Source organism: Epinephelus fuscoguttatus, linkage group LG17 (assembly GCF_011397635.1).
Source record: "Epinephelus fuscoguttatus linkage group LG17, E.fuscoguttatus.final_Chr_v1".
NCBI classification, from domain to species: Eukaryota; Metazoa; Chordata; class Actinopteri; order Perciformes; family Serranidae; genus Epinephelus; species Epinephelus fuscoguttatus.
In genome coordinates this window covers 17,940,155-17,960,001 of record NC_064768.1, presented here as the reverse complement: position 1 = coordinate 17,960,001, position 19,847 = coordinate 17,940,155, and the positions used below count along the sequence as shown (strand labels likewise).

Below are 19,847 nucleotides of genomic sequence, written 5' to 3'. Positions count from 1 at the left end.
GGAGGTTGTGAAGCATGCAATAAAACATTTGGACTTCTACACACATTTTTTTTTGAATACAGATTTTTATTACTGTACAATAAATTACAGATTTCATGTTCATTCCTACAGTCTGCACTTTGGTCTGTTGGTTAAAATCATTCCCTTCTTGGTTGTCAGGAACTGTCATGTAAACATGTTTTTATAGGCACATAGAGCACTTGTTAACATGAAGCATCTCTTCACTTCCCCCACATCTCTCTCACACCTTTCGCACAAAGAAACGCTCGGCTGCTTTCTCTCAGTGGGTGTAGAGGGAGGCGGTGAAGACGATGTCCCTGCGGATGGCCAGGGAGGCCTTCTCCATCTTGCTCCCCAGGACGGAGTCTCCCACGATGCGGGCGGCCTGTCGCACCTCCTTCAGGACCTCATCCAGGCGCTGGATGCAGCGGACCACCGTGCCCTCCTGGACGTCGGTCAGCTGGGCGATCTCTGCGAACGGCTGTGGTGGAACGGAGGGAGTGAGACAGAAGAAGGGTGAGACATGGCATGACAAGATGGTGAATCAGGAAGATGTGTCTAGAAGGTCTAGTCTGTAGGATTTAGTGGCATGTAGCGGTGAGGTTGCAACCAAATGAAACTTCTCCTGTGCACCAAATGAAATGGTTGGAGGACTACAGTGGCCGCCATGAAAAGACAAAAAGCCCTGTCTAAAACCAGTGTTTGATTTGACTGTTCTGGGCTACTGTAGAACAACATGGCTGACTTCACAGAAGAGGACCCCCTCCCTATGTTGATATAATCGGCTTATTCTAAGGTAACAAAAACACAGTTGTTATTTTCAGGTGATCATAAACTTAAGAAAATCCAACACACTGGACCTTTAACATTATGTAAAATCTGCTATTGAGTATTTAAGTGTCTCCTCCCTCTGGCAGTAAGAGTAAGGGCCTGTGTCCACATAGCATTTTTTTTCTCAGTGCTGGCATGTTTTTCAATTGTTCTCAATGAGGAGCGAGCGTATATGGCTGCATGCCACTGCCTATAGAAAAAGCTCAGTGCCACTCTGGGCGCTTCAAGTTGAAAATCTCCTTGAACTTTTTAGAAAGACGCCGGTGACGTCACTACCTGACTTTCGCTAGGCTACTGTCTATTGTCACCACAAAGACGGAATTTTTTTTTGGGAGCAGATCCGCTGGCAGACGTTGGATGTTGCTGGTGAGTACTGTGCTTTTATTTTGTTCGCTTTGGAAGCTTGAAGTTGACTGTGTACCTCTGTTAGTGTAGTGTTATGTTAGCTACCTGGCTTATGTTAGCGTCAAGATATTGTTGTCATAGAAGCAAAACCCACACACTGCCAGTGCTTTTTGATGACGTGCTGGGATGAAGCGCTCCCCAGCACTCTGCCAACAGTTTTCTGCTGAAAAAAAAAAGAAGCTATGTGGACACAGACCCTTACGGTTTAAGTGTAGATTACGTTGGGGATGCAGGGAACCCCTTCGATATTTAGAGTACGTGCAGTGGTGATCTGTGTTTGTCCTCGCTGTCGATCGCTTCTGTTTTTTGACTCAAATCCTTCCTCTGAATGCCCATTTTCTTTTATTTGGAGCATCCACTCCAGGAACTTTTCTTGGATGCTTTTTGGGATTTTCTATCATATTCCTAGCCGCTGCTCCGTTGCTATGGTCTCTCCCTGCTTCCTGTGCAATACAGCTCTGGCTGGTCTACATAAAAGGCATCAGTTCCAGTGCCCCAGCCTGGGAAAATCCTCACCCAACACCCAAACTGCAAAATACAGAGAGCGTTCCCAGGTGGCGACAGACTTAATTAGCATTGTGTGAACTTGTTTAGCAAGGGCTTGAATGCAACGGACCTTCATTTATATGTAAAAGTTCCACTCTTAGCTTGAAAGATGTACTAAAAAAGGATAGGCCATGATCAATGCAGCAGAGGTTGAGATGTCCTGAATCCTACAATGCCCACGATGCTTAAAAGCAGCGTTTGTCAGACCCTCCATGCCTGGTAAATGTCTATCTTTCAAACTCCTTCCCACAGTTTGTAAAATGATCTTTCTGTTAAGATTTTGGTATCTCCGTGCCCAAGCTGAGACTTTTTTTAGACATTGAAAAGCTCTTTTCAGAGCCAAGAAAGACATGCAACTGCTTTCACAGGCTGAGTAGTTCTTCCCATGACGAGTAAACTTATCTTTAAATGTGAAATCGGTTGAGTGCTCCTTTGATATGCAGTTTTCTTCTCATCCAGATATGGACTGCATGTAATTACCAGGTGTTAAACGGGATCACAATCAAGTGCAACAACAAGGAGTCAAACCTCACCATGCCTCTGGCCCAGCAGTACACCACCTCTGTCAGGCCAAACTTGAACTGGCCAACAAACTCCTCAGCTGTCTGTGGTATCCCACAATCCCTCTGCAGCTCTCCGATACGCTTGGCCACTGACAGCACCCGATCGATGCCCTGGAAAAAAGACAAAGAGACAGAGAGAGAGAGATACAGTCAGTGTCTAGTCATAGTTGGGGGGGGCGTAGTGAGAGCAGAGTCGGCGATGGGGGAAACGGTCCTTTCCTCCAGCCTGTAAATGCTGGGAAGACGCAGTTTTTAAACTCACATAAGAGTCACTACACTTACCGTCAATTTGATCCATTAAACTTACCATAATATCAGTACCCTGCAGCCATTAATGCTATGATGTAATAGTGACGTCCAAGCACGTTTCGAGACAGTATAGCGGCGCTAACGCTACTCAGCGCCATTAGCCAGAGTTTTGACGATGTGCTATAACATTATCACACAAGGTTCTGCAACCGATTATAAAATTACTGTTTATTTAAATAGAATCTGGGTTTGGCGATAGCGATTTTGAGGCTGTTTCTGGTTCAACAAAAAGGATCTTTGGGTGGGTGTAAACTGCGATAGTGCCCTGAGTATTCACATTGCAACCTGGCAGCAACTCTTCAGCATGGTAGTGAATGCTGTTTTCCCCTAAGTGTAAAAGGATGTGACATTTTCTAGGCTTTCCCATAAATACTGGCTGTATCTGTGGGGGAGCAGATGAGAAAGACTGAGTTAAGCATAAAAGACAGTGGTTTAAGTTTTACAAGCGGCCCTTAAATGCATCACTCTCTCTCCTCGTGGTGATGTTCAAGAAATCTGTTTTACAAACTGTGCCATGACGCATCTGCTCTCCTATCGCAGGTCTGCAGAGCTCAGGTCATCACTAATTCAGGCTCTCATAAAGCACTTTCATGTATCAGGGGCTGTTTAACAACACACAGTGACACAGCAGAGCCCAGCTTGACAGAGACAGACGAGTGAATTAAGAAGTGAGGGACTGACGGGGATGAGTCAGGTGGAGTGCCCTTACTGTCCTTTCTGCAGGGAGAAGATGTACTATGTGTGTGTGTGTGTGTGTGTGTGTGTGTATGCGTTTGTGTGTGTGAGAGTGAGAGTGAGTCACCCACGGAGGAGGCAGATTCTGTACAGTATGTCAGTACACACATCATGACTGTCACTTTAATATCCATGCTCTCCATGAGATACAAGCAAGAATGAACCACTTCCTCCTCACCTCCTGCAGCGTGTTGGTAATGTGCGGCTCAACCTGTGTGTTCTGAGTGAACACCAAACAGGACAGCAGGGCGGCGCTCTCCTCGGGCGCCAGCGGGCTCAGGACGTTCTCGAACAGCAGCTCGGTCAGCAGCAGCTCATGGCTGCTAATCTGACAGGCGACGCGGCCTTTCAGCTGGACCGCCCCGCTGGTGTCGACGTACTGGAGGGACTGCAGCACCTGAGGGAGAGGAGTGGGGAGATAAACTTCTGAGTGTGACTGTTCAGGATCAATCAAACTGAATCTGCCGGTGCTCAGTTAAAATGCTACTCCTCTATGAAACTGCAAAAAACCCCACAAAAAAGTAGAGTCTACAGAGTCAATACGACAGGCTTATAGTAACACTAATGTAATCTAGGACTTTGTTTCCAGGGTTCGCACACACATTTTCATGGGCCAAATTTTAAAACCTGTCCATGACTTTTCAAGGACCCATAACAAAATTTTTATTCTGGAAAAGCATACACTTCACTGTGTCTGCTGCACTTGCCGGCCTGGTTACTGTACTTCTCTCTACACACACAGGCAGGAGAGTCTGGCTTCCCATAACAAACACCACCACACTACGTCACATACACGTGTAACGTCTAAAAGTGGAAGGCTTGGCCGGTGTAAGTCATGGAAAATCAGAACTGTGCAAGTTTTCCATTTAAATCAAGCATCAAATAAGTTGTTTGACTTAATTTGCCTCACTTGACATTGCTCGTCCTTCAATGTGACTGTTGCACACTGCACTTGAGATTGTGAAATTCCGTGACTTTGCCAGGCTTTCAATGACTGTGGGAACCCAGTGTTTCTCAATATTTTGTGGCTTGTGACTCAATTTGTGATCCTACATTTTCTGAGATTGTTAGCAACTCTCTCTCGGGGGTCTAGCTTGGTGTGTTGGTCCACATCTTTGGTCCAAACTGAAATGTTCCAACAAATATCAAATAGCTTGCCCTGAAATTTTGTGCAACCATACGCAACTCCAGGAGGACAAACCTCAATGTCTTTGGTTCTCCTCCATCATCAGGTCAAATTGTTAATTTGTCCAAATACTTACTAAATAATAATAAAGTCTTAAATCTCAAGCAACAAACATTGAAATTGAAATGTATTAGTTAATTAATCCAACTTAATGTCTATTTAACTCATTTATCAAGCGAAAACTCCAAATATTTACTAATTCAAGCTTCTCAAATTGAAGATTAGCTGTTTTTATCCATTAGAAATTCAATATATTTGGATGTTGGACTGTTTTTTTGTTTTTTTTTTATTATTGGGGGGGCATTTTTATGCCTTTATTAGATACAGCAGACATTAAAGAGAGAGATGCTGGAATTGAACCAGGGATGTTGTACGTAATGCTCTGCAACTTAAAGGAATACTTAAAGGGAAATAGTCCAGTTGAATGGCAGGACAGCAAAACAAAACATGCATGACCATATGTTGCGATGGTGACTTTTTATTGTTTACAAAGAATGAAAGCAATATATTGAACAAATGAATTTTGTTTTAATTATTTTATGTAATTTTTCCAGTAATGTCCAGTAAGTGTCCATATCTCCCATGTTTTCTCCTTGTGTGAAGGAGCTACATAACATCTGGTTGTAAATTCCATTGTTGAAGAAGGAAAACAGTTACTATTGCTGGTATTCTCTGCCGGCCTCATCTTATTTTATCACCCTGCTCCTATCCACTGAAATGATATCCAGTTTGCCATCTACCATCCTTCTGACTCCATGTGAACGCAACAATAGAACCTGATGTAGGACCTCTACCGTCATAATATGTATTAGACTAAGATTAGGTCTAAATACAAATGTGAATATTTGAGAACATAACTAAAATGATAAACAACATTCTCAGAGATATGAATCAAGTTAGATTTTCTGATAACAAAATAAAAATCCACTCCACAGGATTGGAAAGTGACCTCTTTCTGAAAAATAAAGAAAAAAAACAAAAACGCCCTGACAGAAATGGGACAGCGAGTCAAACGTCTGGTCCAAACCTTGATCCTCTGGTGGTATTCAGGCAGCAGAGACAGAGACTGATCCGACACCAGGAACAGCAGCCTGTCCAGTTCCTCCTGCACACTCATCCTCTCCTGAACCCGAGCAAACTGAAACACACACACACGCACACGCACGCACGCACACACACACACACACACACACACACACACACACACACACACACCATGGTTACTTAACTTGAGTATACAACAGCAGTGCTGCAGCACTTGACCTGATTTCAGTGCATCATAAAAAACCAACTCTGTATTCTAGCGGAGGAGAAAATGTTTCCTATAGTGGTCTCATTGACAGCGCAGAGGACTCTCTTGGAGAGCATATTACATAAACCCACTGAGGCCAATTACTTTATACTAACAGCTTGCACTGTAGAGCACACTGCATTACCACCGCTTTATAATATCCACAATTCATAAAGACACAAGAAAGTGTGAATCAACAGTGATGAGAGGAGACAGTGATACTGCAGCTAAGAGCTTGTTATCTCGCAAAGTAATGAGAGGAATTTTGCGTTTGTGTGTGAGATGGCTCAAATGACACGCTGAGCTTGTGAGACAGCGATGAGCTGCAGCTACGAGCCTATATGGGTAATTATAGAAACAGCCGGCTCCGATTTTTACATCTTATCTCCTCAACAAGGCTGCCAGGGAGACAGGATACACAAACACAAAAGCAGAAATCTTGTGGCGTAGTTTGATGTTATTATTGTGAAACTAGGGGAGAAATGACGAAGGGATAAAAGGAAACTGATGCTGGAATGAAAAGGGAGAAATGAGAGGAGGGATTCAACTGTAAAGTGTCTTATGTAAGGGTATGATGTTAATTAGCTGCATAAATATGCAACTGCTGCACAAAAGAATTTGAAGTCTTTATTAAACAAACAGTAAAATGAAACACTTACGTCATCATTCATCTGCATAGTGCGTCTCAAAAATATAAATAACTCCCATAAAAGAGTTTCTTCAAGGACAGCTTCGATTAAACAAACACACACACACACACACACACATACACACACACCTGCTCTGCAAAGGTGGGCGAGTGGATGCAGTTGAACTCTCTGAGGCTGTCTTGCAGCACACGGAGCCTCATGGAGCCCTCCACCACGTCCACGCTCTTCAGCTGGAGGTCGTTGACGGGGTCAAGACTTGCTATGCCGCTGGGGTTGGCTTCGGCCAATCGCAGCAGCTCCTGGGTCGCTGTGGAAATGGCTTGGCCAGGAGGGTCAAACCTGAAGGACGAGAGGGTGAAGGAGATAATGAAAAAGAGGAGAGCATGAAAGAGAACTTTGTTATTGGTGGCATGACACAAAGACATGAATAAAGAGTTTAAGTGTAGATTTATAGCATTATTAATAAATGCTTTAAAGTTCGAAAGAAAGCCTAGTATGTAGACATTAATAAAGACATCAACCAAGCTGTTTCTCACATACTTGAATCGCGGCTGTTGCCTCTTGTTGTAGTTGTCGATGATCCGGTCTGGAATCACTTTGAGGGTTTTCACTGTGATGGCTGAGATGTCTTGAAGCTTCAACTTTTGCACCGTGTGGCTGCAAGGGCCTGATGAAAACAAAAGGAGCAACCATCAAACAAGCTCATGCTTCTGTTACACTCACTGCAAGTTACTTGATAGAATGACCACGACGTGAATGTATGTCACACCCGTCGACCGACCTTCAGGTATGAAGAGAGCCGTGTTGTAGAGGTGAGGGAAAGCGTTGCTGTTGTTTTCTTTTCCTTCCCGTTCTTCATTGCCTTTCTCGCAGATGACGAGAGCTGTGAAAGTGCGATTCACAGAGTCATTGGAAACCTGGCGTGGAGAGAAGATGGGAGAAGATGTCAAAAGATGGCAGTAGGAATCAAGAGCAAATTTCCACTAGGTGTTCAACTTTCTGCACAGTCTCAGGACTTGCAGGTTGGGTGAAGGACAAACTCTATGTCCTGCAGGTGGGAATGTGTCTGTGCCTTTTTTCCTCGCTGCATGCTGGGATAGGCTCCAGACCCTGAGCACTGAGAATACTGGGTGTCTACGTGAGTGATTTACACTTATTAATTTCTTGATTTGTTATACTTAGAGAATTATGTGATTATAACCCAATCTTCACACATGCTACATTTTTTGTCCCAAACCTGTGTCCCTTTTGCCCACATGCTCCTCGTCCATTTACTCTACTTTAAAGTTTCTTTAAAATAACTATCAGAAATACTACCTACAGAAAGCAAAACTTCATCAGGGTATACTCCAAAAGATCTACAGTTCTAGATGTCTGATTGTTTACTGATCTCGGGGGAAAGCAAGTGACGACCACTCTGAGTAAGACCGGTATGTGTGATGATGGTTAGAGAGTGTTTATGTCTTCATCTACTGTTGCTCTTAACACACACATCAACACACACACACACCTACCTGTAGGATAACTCCCAGGGCGTTGAGATGCTGCTTGTTGTTCACCACCATGACTCGACCCACAGAAAGAGCCTTCAGCCCGTTGACGGACTCCAGAATAGCGCGCTGAAACCAGAGACAGCAGCGAGGAAATGTAACAAGTAGCAGATTAAAGTTGTAGGAATTTGATCTTTGTTTGTGTGTGTGTGTGTCTCAGTGTGAGTTTACCTGGAGGGCCTCGGTGGTGGTTCGCAGCTCAGTCACAGTGTGGTAGTAAGGCAACAGGTCGGACAGCTGGCCCTCTGTATCCAGAGGAGGCAGAGAAGACAGCGTCTGCTTCAGCTGGCTGATCCTCTTCTCATGGGCCTACAGCAGGAGAAGAAGAAGAAGAAAGAAGACCGGTTACTAAGGATAGACCGATACATCGGCCAGCCGATATATCGGGCCGATATTTGAGTTTTTTACTTGTATCGGCATCGGCCGATACGCGTGTGGATTCGCGGATTTATTTTTCCCTGGCATGATTTACAGACAGGCATCCACGGGCAGCTCTGTGTTGCCGGAAGACCCTGCAGCGCACATGCAGCGAATCCTACTATGTACAGTAGTTATTGTTTTATTTATGCTTCAGCTTAAATATTTGTTTATTTTATAAAGACATTACTGGAAGATTTAAGAGCACTGAATAATAATATATAATAATATTAATATTATTATATAATTATAATAATAATATTCTACCTGTTCTACCTCAACTTTCCATCTTGTTTTAGTATTTTTTACTGTTCAATATTCTTATTCTTATTCTTATTTTAAACTTGAGACCTGTAATATTTGTTATCATTGTGTCATTTTTTTGATGTAAACTGAGGGAGCAAAAGTAGTATCGGCCCCAAATATCGGCTCAAGAAAATTGGCAGTCCGTAATCGGTCATTGGCTAAGGGTGATGGAAAAAAATTGGTATCGGCATCGGCCCTAAAAAGTCCATATCGGTCTATCCCTACCTGTTACGATGTAACTGACCCTTCACTAAGCCCCTCCCTATAACAGCCACTGTCCAATCCTACGTTAGCAACAGTAAGTAGGGATGTGAGGCCTGTCGAGCTTTCAGAACGAGGGAAAATACAAAAACAGTTGCACATGAAACCTTTTGAAAGCTTTACAGGCTTAACAACAGTAACCAAGGGAAGCAGGACTTTGCCAAGGGTCAGTTGTGGGTTTTCCTGACTTGGGGAAGATGCAAGACACATGGGTGAGGAGCAGGGCGTTCCTTTTTTAGCTGCATTTTTTGTTTCTATGTTATGTACTAACTTCATTTTACGTCTGCCGTACAGCATTTACAGTCTCCAGATGTATGTTACCTGAGTGTCCCTGTGACTTTCAGAGAAGCTCCTCCTCATCATGTCGGTCACGCGGAGCGCTTCCACTCGCAGCAGGTTGAGGATCATCGTGTAGGTCAGTCTGAACTGGGACTGGAGGGTGGTGGGTTTACCCTGAGCGAGACAAAAAAGGATGATGTCTAGAAGAAAAGTCGGTACACAACGAAGAGGCGAGATTATCCAATATATGAGTCAATTTTAACTTCTAGGATCATTTAATTGTTGGTTTTGGTCTTTCATGAAATTTATTGAGCAAAAAGAAAATATCAAATATCAACCAGAGTTATCCTTAAATGGCAGCAATTTAAAAAGTGGATTATGTTTTGCTTTTCCTGCCACCGCTTTGGCACACCAGGTATTTAAAAGCTACTATATTCCCATTATATTTATTTTAACATTTTTTGGGGGGGATTTTGCAGATGGACCAAGGCACATAAGTACATAGAGACATAAAGAGATACAGATAATTAAAGAAAGAAATAAGAAAATCAATAACAAAAGTGACAACATCAGCAACAAAGTATTAAAAAAACTATATAAATAAATAAATTTAAAAAAATATATATGGGTTTATTGAGGGGCAACTGTAAAATAAATTCCCTTTATATTTAACATGATGTTAAATATAACATTCCTTGAAATGATTGGGAAAGAAGAAGATAAAGCTCCTGTTAAAGATGAAGGAGAATATTTTCTAGTGAAGAGCACACTGAAATCAAAACATTCTCTCCCGGTGAAAGTGAGTTAAAATAGCACACTTAACTGTGTTATTAAATGTTTAATGAATAACCCACCGTGCAACACCTTCCTTGAAACTCAGCCAAAGTAAACAGACAGCTCATAGAAGAAACGGGTGAAGTAGACTTACAGTAGCACCACAGCAAATGATATATAAACGGGCCTCACCAGCATCATGACATGCAGATCTGCCATCTCGTGAACTCCGGCTTTGCACAGGATGATGACGGTGCCTGTGGCGTCCAGACCTCTCCTGCCTGCTCGGCCCGCCATCTGGATATACTCACCTAAAAGTACAAGTTCAAAAGCATAAAAGTGATATCAAAACTACTGTTGTTTTCCCTCGACTCTGATTCATCCTCGGAGATGAAAGAGCATAATAAATGTTGGCTCAGATGAAAGAGAGGGAATGCAGACACACGAGAGACGGAGAGAGAGAGCACCGAACCTGGCAGCAGATTTCTAAAGCCGGTCCCGTCGTGTTTCCTGATGCTGTCAAACACCACGGTCCTGGCAGGCATGTTCACTCCCATTGCAAACGTCTCTGTGGCAAACAGCACCTGGGAGATGAAGGGATGTTGTATTAACCATCTGTGGGCTGACGTGTGTTTGCAGATTATGCTTGAAGCAGCAGATATAGCTTCTCTCCTTCTTAACGAGCTGTTCTGACTCACCTTTACAAGGCCTCGTGAGAAGAGCATCTCAATGACCTCCTTCAGTATCGGCAGGATCCCGCTATGATGAACGGCTATTCCTCTCTTCAACAGGTCCCTCATGACCAGGATCTGAACATCACATTTATTACAATGTGTTACAATTGTAGACTTTACTGTTAATACGGCATTAAGGCTTAACTCCATCTTTCACGCTGTCACAAAAGCTACTAAATATTTAATGTGCTTTAATGTATCTTTAATGAGTGCATGTGTTAGCTGCTGTTTTATTTCTTACGCTCCAACATTAGTCATTGTTTTAAATGACTGCATGTTTGCATTTTGTGTGAACTCTCACAGAGACTGATGTTGCAGACTTCATGCATTCATTTGGCCAAATTAAATTCTGGTGGGAGATATAGACACTTTCTTGCATACAGGATGTGACTGCAAAACATAATCATACCCTCACCAATATTATTTAATACTTCTTCTAAGATGTGTTTTCATGTCCACCATCTCCTGAAGGAAATATGTGGGAAACGCTCCACCATAGAAATATTAATGTTATTCTATTACTATGTGCTCCTCTGTGTTTCCTGCTAGAAGTAAACGTTGTCTGTCTGTCTGACATTTGCTGCTGAGCAGGTAGTGTACTGTGGAGCTCTTTAGCTGAAAACAAAACGATGTTGATGAGAGCCGTGAGACTGAAGCAAGACAGTGAAGCTGCAGGCTGGAAAACTAAAGCAATGAGCTGAAAGAACTAAAATGCCGGGTAGATAATAACTCTGAGCAACCCTTTTCACATTACACAGAGTAATTTGATCCATTCAAAAAAAAAATTAATTAGAGCAATGTGCGAACTGTTCAAAGATCCCAGATATCTAGCATGCTAAATATCTGGACCAGTGGGGGACTTTGTCGGTGAGTTACAGCCAATGAGACCGCAAGACACGTTGAAGTGAAACCTGGTGAGTTTGCCTGTAACAATAGGAACTTAACTGTATGTGTTGCATTTGCAGCACTGATTCAAGTTGTTGCTGCACACATACGACACAGGCTGTAAATGGTAAAGATGTATGAAAATAGGCTATTTTAAGAACACATGTGCCACTGACAACAACAAAACTTGTCACGCCCATGGTGCTATGTCATTTCCCGTGTTACTTCGCGCATGTGTTTTCATTAAAACACATAGTTGGGAGCACTGACTGTACGTAAAGATGGACGACATGACAGCTCCCAAAAGAGATGCCAAAACATCTCGGTCACCCCCTGGTGGCTGGCTAAAGTACATGTCATAAACCCCATCCCTTGGATGTTAGTGGATGGGACGCGGGCCAAACTAAAGACATCAAAGTACGCATCAAATACTTTTTCTCAAAGATGGTTTCTGTCATTTTAGGTAGTTTGTTGCTGCTGTTTGTTCAACTGTTTGTTTTTTCTGTTAAGTTTGACTTTAGTCAGTTATTTCATGCTGTCATGATTGACTGCCAATCAGTGTGCTCGCTATCAGTGGTGCTGCTTGTGAATGGTTGAACAGGTGTTTGGACGGGAACTGCATAATACCAAGATCGCAACTGTGCACACTCTGGCTCCAAATGATTTCACCAGCGCAAGATGACAGCAGGCGTATCCAGGATATTTTGGCTTCATTTTTCAGTGGGGGGAAGTGGAGACATGTTGTGCATCTTTATATACTATGATTTGGAAACAGACAGACTCATGACAGATTCCTCCACGTGGAAGATCTTGTAGTTGCCAGTCAGTCATGTAGTCTGAAAACCACAAAGACTTCAAGACTTAGCATAACTTAGGCTTAGCTAAAGCTGGCTGCTCTTTACCTGAGGCAGCTGTCTGTCTCCTCCTCGGAGTCGACTCAGGCTCTTCTGGAAGAAAGAGTGGATCTCGGCCTTCTCTATGGAGGTGGTCATGTCCATGGAGTCCAGCGAGCGGGCATTGTCGTCACAGCGTGTACGAGAAAAGGTGAACGCAACCACTGGTGTCTGCTGCCGTTGGGACAGGAAGTGCAGGAGAGTGAGCCACACCGATCGGTCCTGTAGGGAATCATAGAGACAGGGATGAGAACATGAAGCATGATGTTGTTGTTAGAGAAAAATGTCAGAAGACAAGGTGAAGGAACTCACCTGACTGGCTGTAGTGTTGTGAGAAGTGCTTTTTGTGCCAAATGACTGGGCGTGTTTGCTGGTGCGCTCCTTCTTGGCATCGACAGCTGCGTAATACCTGAACAACAAGCACAACATCCTTTATGAGAACTTGTTTACTCGACTAAAAATAATGTCTCTACAGGAGGAAGTACCACACAGCTGCATACAAGAAAATGTTCTACCCTTTAGTGAGGAAGTTTCCTGAAGCATCGATCAGTAGGAACATCTCTTTCTGAGTCTTGGTGCTGTTTCCAGTGTACAGATAATGCTCCAGAGGCACAGGTCTCTTCATTGTGCTGATCACGTAAATGTGCCTCTTCTTTATACGACTAGGAATAAAAAAGGATTAATGAGGGAAATGTTCGAACGATTTCAAAAAATGCAATTAATATTAGAAGCTTGGCTCTTAAACGCTCTCTAATATTCAGAGCACCAACCCGATCCACTCGCTAAACTCCAGAGCATTGGGCACTGTGGCGCTGAGGAGAATGATACTGACGTGATCGGGAAGCATAATCAAGACTTCCTCCCACACAACCCCTCTCTGAGGAAAAACAAACAGGAGAGGAAACTTGTGACTCCTGACTTCAGAAGTAAAATAAGATGAATGAAAGATGCAGAGAGCAGCTGAGACAGCTCCTGACCTCCGCGTCGTTGATGTAGTGAACCTCGTCAAAGATCACCCACTCCAAGTCTCTGATGACCTCAGAGCCATTGTACAGCATGGAACTGAAAGAGAGCGATAAATCTAAAAAGCTCTGACAAGTTGATTAAAAACGTGAATTTAATATCCATAAAAAACAGCCAGAGTACCGAAGAATCTCAGTGGTCATGATGAGACAAGAAGATTCGGGGCTGAGCTGGACGTCGCCCGTCAGGAGTCCGACGTCACCAAAAGTGTTTTTGAAGTCTCTGAACTTCTGATTGGACAGGGCTTTGATGGGAGACGTGTAGATGGTCCTATCAAAACACAAAGATTGGGAAGAGTCAGAATACAATTTGCACATGCAGAAAATACATAAACCAAAAAGAGGAAAGAAACATTGATACTTTTAAGCAGGAATGTGACAATTTTAAAAAATTTCATGTCAAAGTTATCATGGCCAAAATAATTACAATTCATGATAATATACCGATAATCATCAAAATGTGCTTAAAACTCTTAAAATTGCTCTAAAACATACTGAAATAACTTAACCTGACACTTTAACAAACAAATATTTTACTGGATCACAAACAGACAATTCATCCAAATAATTAAAATGGCATTGTATCTTTTCAGATAAATTATGCAAATACTTAATTAAGATCTTTTCTTTTTTTTTTTTTTTTTTTTAGCTTTATGTACTTGTAGCCTGTTTTCGCAGAGTCTTTTTTATTCTTAGTTGCCCAGCAGTCTCGTTGGAAGCTTCTAGATATGTTATTTATTATCCCGATAATGGAAATTGACCACGATCAGCTTATAGTGAGTGTTTTTACCACGATCCGCACTACCATCCCTACTGTTAAGATAATTGGAGGTACTATTTCATATTTATTACAGTCATCACTGTCGGAGGTGAAAATGTAATACGTCTTGGTAGGAAACAACTATAACAACGTGCAGAGAAAGAAGAAATGCTTAAAGATGGCAGGTACGCAGCAGAGACTTTGGCCCCTGTCTAACACTCAGGGCAACTGTCATTGCTAGCTGCAGACCGTCAAAGCTGTCATTTTAACAGCCAGCGCCCACGATGTGCGAGCATCAAATGTACTTGCGTCCATCTATACATTCATGGGCATGTACGTCTTGCAATGAGGTGAGGTCAGGCACATTGTTGGCATATTGCTATACTGATGCAGCAGGTGACTGAGCCACTGACCAATAAAACCTGGACTAAAGTCAGAATGGTGCAGTACTTTCTTGCTGTTTAAAGGGCGCATTACTCAGATAGTAAGATGTGCTTACATAGGCAGGTTCACAACGCGTGTACACTCTGCTTGTTACACACACAGGACCTGCAGCTAGGTTGCAGGTGGGTGAAATAATACATAATTAAGGAGGAAAATATTCATTACATCCTCTAAAATGTGCACCGAGAGCAGAGCAGAGCAGAGCTGCTGTCCGACTCCACAATAAGAGATGTTGTGCACATTAATGCACAAGAGGCGGTGTGACTTCACTGATTATTTCAGAAGCTAAAAGTTATGTTTGCTCTGTGGAGTTCATAACCACAGTTTTTAGTTTTGCTGCTTAAATGTCCCACAATATTTGCTGCAGTGACATTACTGCTTTACTGCGTTATCCTCAGCAATGGAATGGGAGATGACACTCTGATATGTCCCGTTCAAAACATCCAGTAAAAACTTCAAACTCAAACTGCTGTCTTTAACTTCTCCTGAAAGTGTGTAGCTGTGCACCTACGCACACAGCGAGGGCAAACAGAGGGAAATTAATTTGTGCCAACCAATACACACCTTGTCATGTGTTTCTGTGAGAGCGCGATGGCATATTCGGCCACCACTGTTTTGCCAGCTGATGTGTGCGCGGCCACAAACACAGAGTCGTGCGCCTCCAGCCTCAGCACAGCCTGTTTCTGGAAGACGTCCAGCTCAAACGGCCACTGGAGCAGAGAGGAGGGCGGAGAAACAGATCAGTTATCACAGGATGCTCATGTGACGATTCATCACATATTCAGAGAAACACAGAGACAACAAATAAATAGGGAGGGAAGTGTGCAGCATGCATACAAAGAAACAGACTTATTTTATTAACTGGATGATTTCTAGAATACCGACCTTGAAAGCTGGGTTGGGGATGCGTTTATAGAAATCATCGCAGGGTGAAGTTATGTTGACAGGGATGGCCCATTTCTTATTTTCCTCTGGGTTCTCTTTTGGCTTTGATGTCTCATCTTTTCCTTTCTCTGAGGGAGTCGAGGATGACACAACATCCTGGAGAAAGAGGAAGGGAGGCAGATTTCGGTGCAGTTAATGTTTAGCTAGAGGCCTAGCTGGAATTTAGATTGCATTGATAACAGCATGACTGTAGCTTGGAAAAAGCAGGACTACTAAGCAGTGATTGAGAACAGTTGGAAGTAACAACCATGGATTATATGACACATGTAACAGTTGGCCAGGCCTACATATGATCAGGACAGGCAAGTATTGTGATTTTTTAAAAGACACACAGCCCAATACCCAGGACAGAGGAGAGAGGAGACGACAAAGCACAAAACAGACTAATTAGAAAAGCCCAATGTTTATCTCAGTGTTTATTACAGACTGTATTTTCATCTCTTTCTTTTTCATTGCTGTATTTATGACCTAACGTTACCTTTGCAGTCTCACTAAGTTGTAGACAACATGCATCAATGACCACAAATGTTATAACTCAACCACCAACACTGTTCAACTTAAGTAACATAAAACATAACTGAATTTCAATTTGCCACATATCTACAGTTACACAGTACTGGTAAATATTTAATATCTAACAAAGGCAATACAAAGAAATTAATCTATTCCCAGCTGACCATTTTAGTGTTGATTTAATAGAAGAGAAAAAAAATTGCAGTACCTTGATGCCCAGGTCTTCAAGGCTGTTTGTTCTCGGTAGTTTGGGAGCCTCTTCAGTTGCTTTGCCCTCCTCTTTCTCCTCTGGCTCAGGCTGCAAATCAGTGATGTCGTCCAGTGTGGACAGGAGGGACATGAGGTTGACCTCTGGCTTTGCTATCTTGGCATCTTCAGGATACAAATTTAAAAAAAGAAAATTAGTTGAATTATCTTTAAAACCTGTAGGGTTATATCTATATCTGACATCTAACCTTTGTCAGTGAAGTCCATCCCAGCTTTAAGTCCAGGTGGGACTCTGAGTAAATCTATGAGGGGGGAAAAAAGCACAAATTCAATTGTAAAGAGCTGAAATAACAACAGAAGTCTCACCATTATTTTACAACACTGTGAGTCAAAAAAAAAAATCACCATTCTCAAAGTCTATGTCCTCCTCCAGCTCAGATTTCTTCTTGATTTGGTCCAGAGTCAGCTCCTCCATTCCTCCTGTGAACATCACCATCACAACAAATATGTTGAAGACAAAGTCCAAACATGTCACGTATAAACATCTTAACTAAAGGTCGACAGCACTGAAGGGGAAATGCTTTGAATGAATCGACTGTATCTCACCGGGGAGGAAGGGGTAGTTGGTGTTGCTGCCTCGGAGGCTCTCTGACGGAGGCCCGGGCTGACGTTGTAATGAAAGCGAGTTCTTTGCTGACAGGCCAGTATTCTCCAGTAACACCTGAAGGTGAGTTAAAGACATAACAGGACAAAAGTAGCAGAATTAACCTTTACTTTGTTTAGAGTAACACAATGGGCGCTTTCTCTTGAATAGACATAGATGGATTATTCAGTTATACAGTTTTAACACAACATCTTCTTTTTGGCTTTAAGAGTGCAGCTAATAATTATTTTTCATTAATTCATTATTATTATATTAATCATTAGGTCTATAAAATGTTAGAAAATAGTAAAACAAGCCCACCACAATTTTTCAAACATATTAAAATTCCTTTTTTTTATCTGACAGACAGTCCAAAATCCCAAAGCTACTTGGTTTACTAACAAGAAAACAAAAAAAATAGCCAAAAAATCACATCAGAGAAGCTGGAACAAGGATTTTTTTCCATAATTTTGGCTCAAAAAATGATTACAACCCTTACTTAATGTAAAAGAAAGTTGCAGATTAATATTCCATCGATCCACTGCTTGATTAATTGTTTCAGCTCTAGATGATATTACGCTTTATAAGCAATTAATAACAGCACAGTAGGATGAGTGAGCCAGTGTGTTTGTGAGCTACCTCTGTGAAGTCCAGCAGCATCCCTGTGGTTGGATCTCTGACAACGGACAGACCGGAGTGAAGAGAGGACGGAGTGCAGTTGATAAGAGAGTCGACATTTACGTCTCTCTGAGTCACCCTGGTGAAGACGACAACACAACAGAAACATCTTCTTCAGAAACACATATAAAACAAATTGAATGACTCGGATCAGGAATATCTGATTTGAAATTATTCTTGTAATCAAAAACGTTTACTTTACAATTCATTTATTTGTTGTTATAACACCAAATACTGTATGTTATTAAATTATCTGGTGTATTTGTATCGCAGCTACTAATTTTTATATTTTCTGTTTACTTTCAGGGTCAAATTAATTCAATTAGGTAACATTAAAGAATAAAGGTTAAACTTAAAAAGACAAAAAGTTATTTAATAATGATCATATCTTAATCTTCTTTATTAATTTTTATTTTGCACACTTGTTACTTTGATTAATTTCCCGCTAAGACAACATTTTGTTGCTCCCCCTAAAGCAGGGATTAAAAAGGGGTCAATGGATTCTCTCATTTGGTATTTGCGATCATTTGCTGAATCTTAAAAGACTGAAACAATCCCATCACACATTTGTCACTGGATGCAAATATGTACATTACATTGTCTACAACACCCAGTAATGGCAACATGTACTGACTCTGAGCACATATCGGTGCAAATTCATTATCGGAACACGTACTTAAGAAACTTCTTGAAGGCAAAGTCTGTGTCGTGTACAGGAAGCCATGCAGCGTCCTGTAAAAACTGTTTCTCTACTTCCGTCTCCAGGCTCAGGCTGGTGGGAGGAAGCCCATGTGGGAGCTGTGGATGGAAAAATAAGAAATAAGTAGATGCATATAAGGTAACCGTTAAATCACAGGTCTGATTCGTAATTCATATATGAATTCCTGTAATTTTTCCACAGGATAACTGTCAACTACCTACTGAAGTCCATCTATTTAAAACTATCTGCTAAATTCTATTAAAAAATAGACTGCACTGACAAACTTATCACAGTAAAAGTACATAAGTATTATCTGCAAATTTTACCTAAAGTATCAAAAGTGAAACTACTTCTTATGCAGAATAAAAACACCTCTATAAATGTATTAAATTACGGATCTTTAGTGCAGATGTTTTAATATTGCTGGTCCAGATGCAGCAATTTTATCTACTTTCCATAGTGTTGGATAGTTTATTCTCTAACAATGCATCATATTTCATGAGCTAATTATATGTTTTGGACAAACACACACTTTCAGATAAATGTAGCACAAAAAGTAGAATATTCCCCTCTGAAATGTGGTGAAATATACGTGCAAAGCAGCATAAAATGTAAAAACTCAAGTTTTTCTTGAGTAAATGTACACAGTCATGCTGCTGCATCCTCACCGTGCTCTGTGGAGGTAAAGGCTGGTCAGGTAAGGGGTGTGTGATGAGCTCAAACCTGCCCGAGCATCCCATCTCCAGCAGGGACAGCGGCAGGTCCATGGGGCCCGCGGGGGGCACATCTGCAGAGAGGAGCGAGACAACAACACAAAGAGTATGAATGACTAAACAAATACAATGAGGCTAGTCCACAGCCATGCAGGAAGATGCTCCCAGTGCATGCAAACGCTCACTTCACGCAGCAGTTGCCTGTATGGGTTCAAGACAGACTGAATAAACATTAATAAGGCCATTGGTTAATTGGCTAAATATCAAATATATGAGCTATGAGTCTGCTGAATGGTGCACTGATTGACAGCTACCCCTTTTAGCCACATCATCACACAAGCTACACCGGTGAGCGGTGTTAAAACCATGAAACGCGTTTAAATATAAATGTAAATATGCAAGCTGGCTGTACGTTAAATAAGCCACAACTTACTTATTCTGTCCATGTTCCCACTCCCAAAATGAAAGCTAAAAGTTGCCACCAAATAGTTCCTGCTGTCGCCTCGGAAGTTGCCAACATTGACAAGCGGAAGTGGCTACTAAGTTAGCTAAACTAAGCTAGCTCCTGGAAAAAATAAAAACTGAAATGTAAAAGTGTCACCTATCT

At 41.9% G+C, this 19,847-nt stretch overlaps 1 protein-coding gene across 1 annotated transcript; it reads right to left on the bottom strand.

Moving 5' to 3' along the window:
- Positions 1-51: 51 nt before the first annotated feature.
- Positions 52-19,823, bottom strand: skiv2l (SKI2 homolog, superkiller viralicidic activity 2-like). The gene is made up of 29 exons (XM_049601526.1): positions 19,674-19,823; positions 19,196-19,314; positions 18,504-18,625; positions 17,789-17,906; positions 17,113-17,227; positions 16,912-16,986; positions 16,755-16,808; positions 16,508-16,671; positions 15,727-15,882; positions 15,406-15,551; positions 13,762-13,908; positions 13,593-13,677; positions 13,386-13,492; positions 13,131-13,277; positions 12,928-13,024; positions 12,625-12,837; positions 10,802-10,912; positions 10,576-10,687; positions 10,296-10,414; positions 9,372-9,503; positions 8,238-8,375; positions 8,031-8,135; positions 7,298-7,433; positions 7,057-7,183; positions 6,645-6,855; positions 5,603-5,713; positions 3,568-3,786; positions 2,316-2,456; positions 52-481 (listed from the first exon to the last, which is right to left on the bottom strand). The coding sequence occupies exons 1-29, from the start codon at positions 19,684-19,686 to the stop codon at positions 281-283; spliced, it is 3,741 nt and encodes a 1,246-aa protein (XP_049457483.1). The 5' UTR covers positions 19,687-19,823; the 3' UTR covers positions 52-280.
- Between the last annotated feature and the right edge of the window lie 24 nt (positions 19,824-19,847).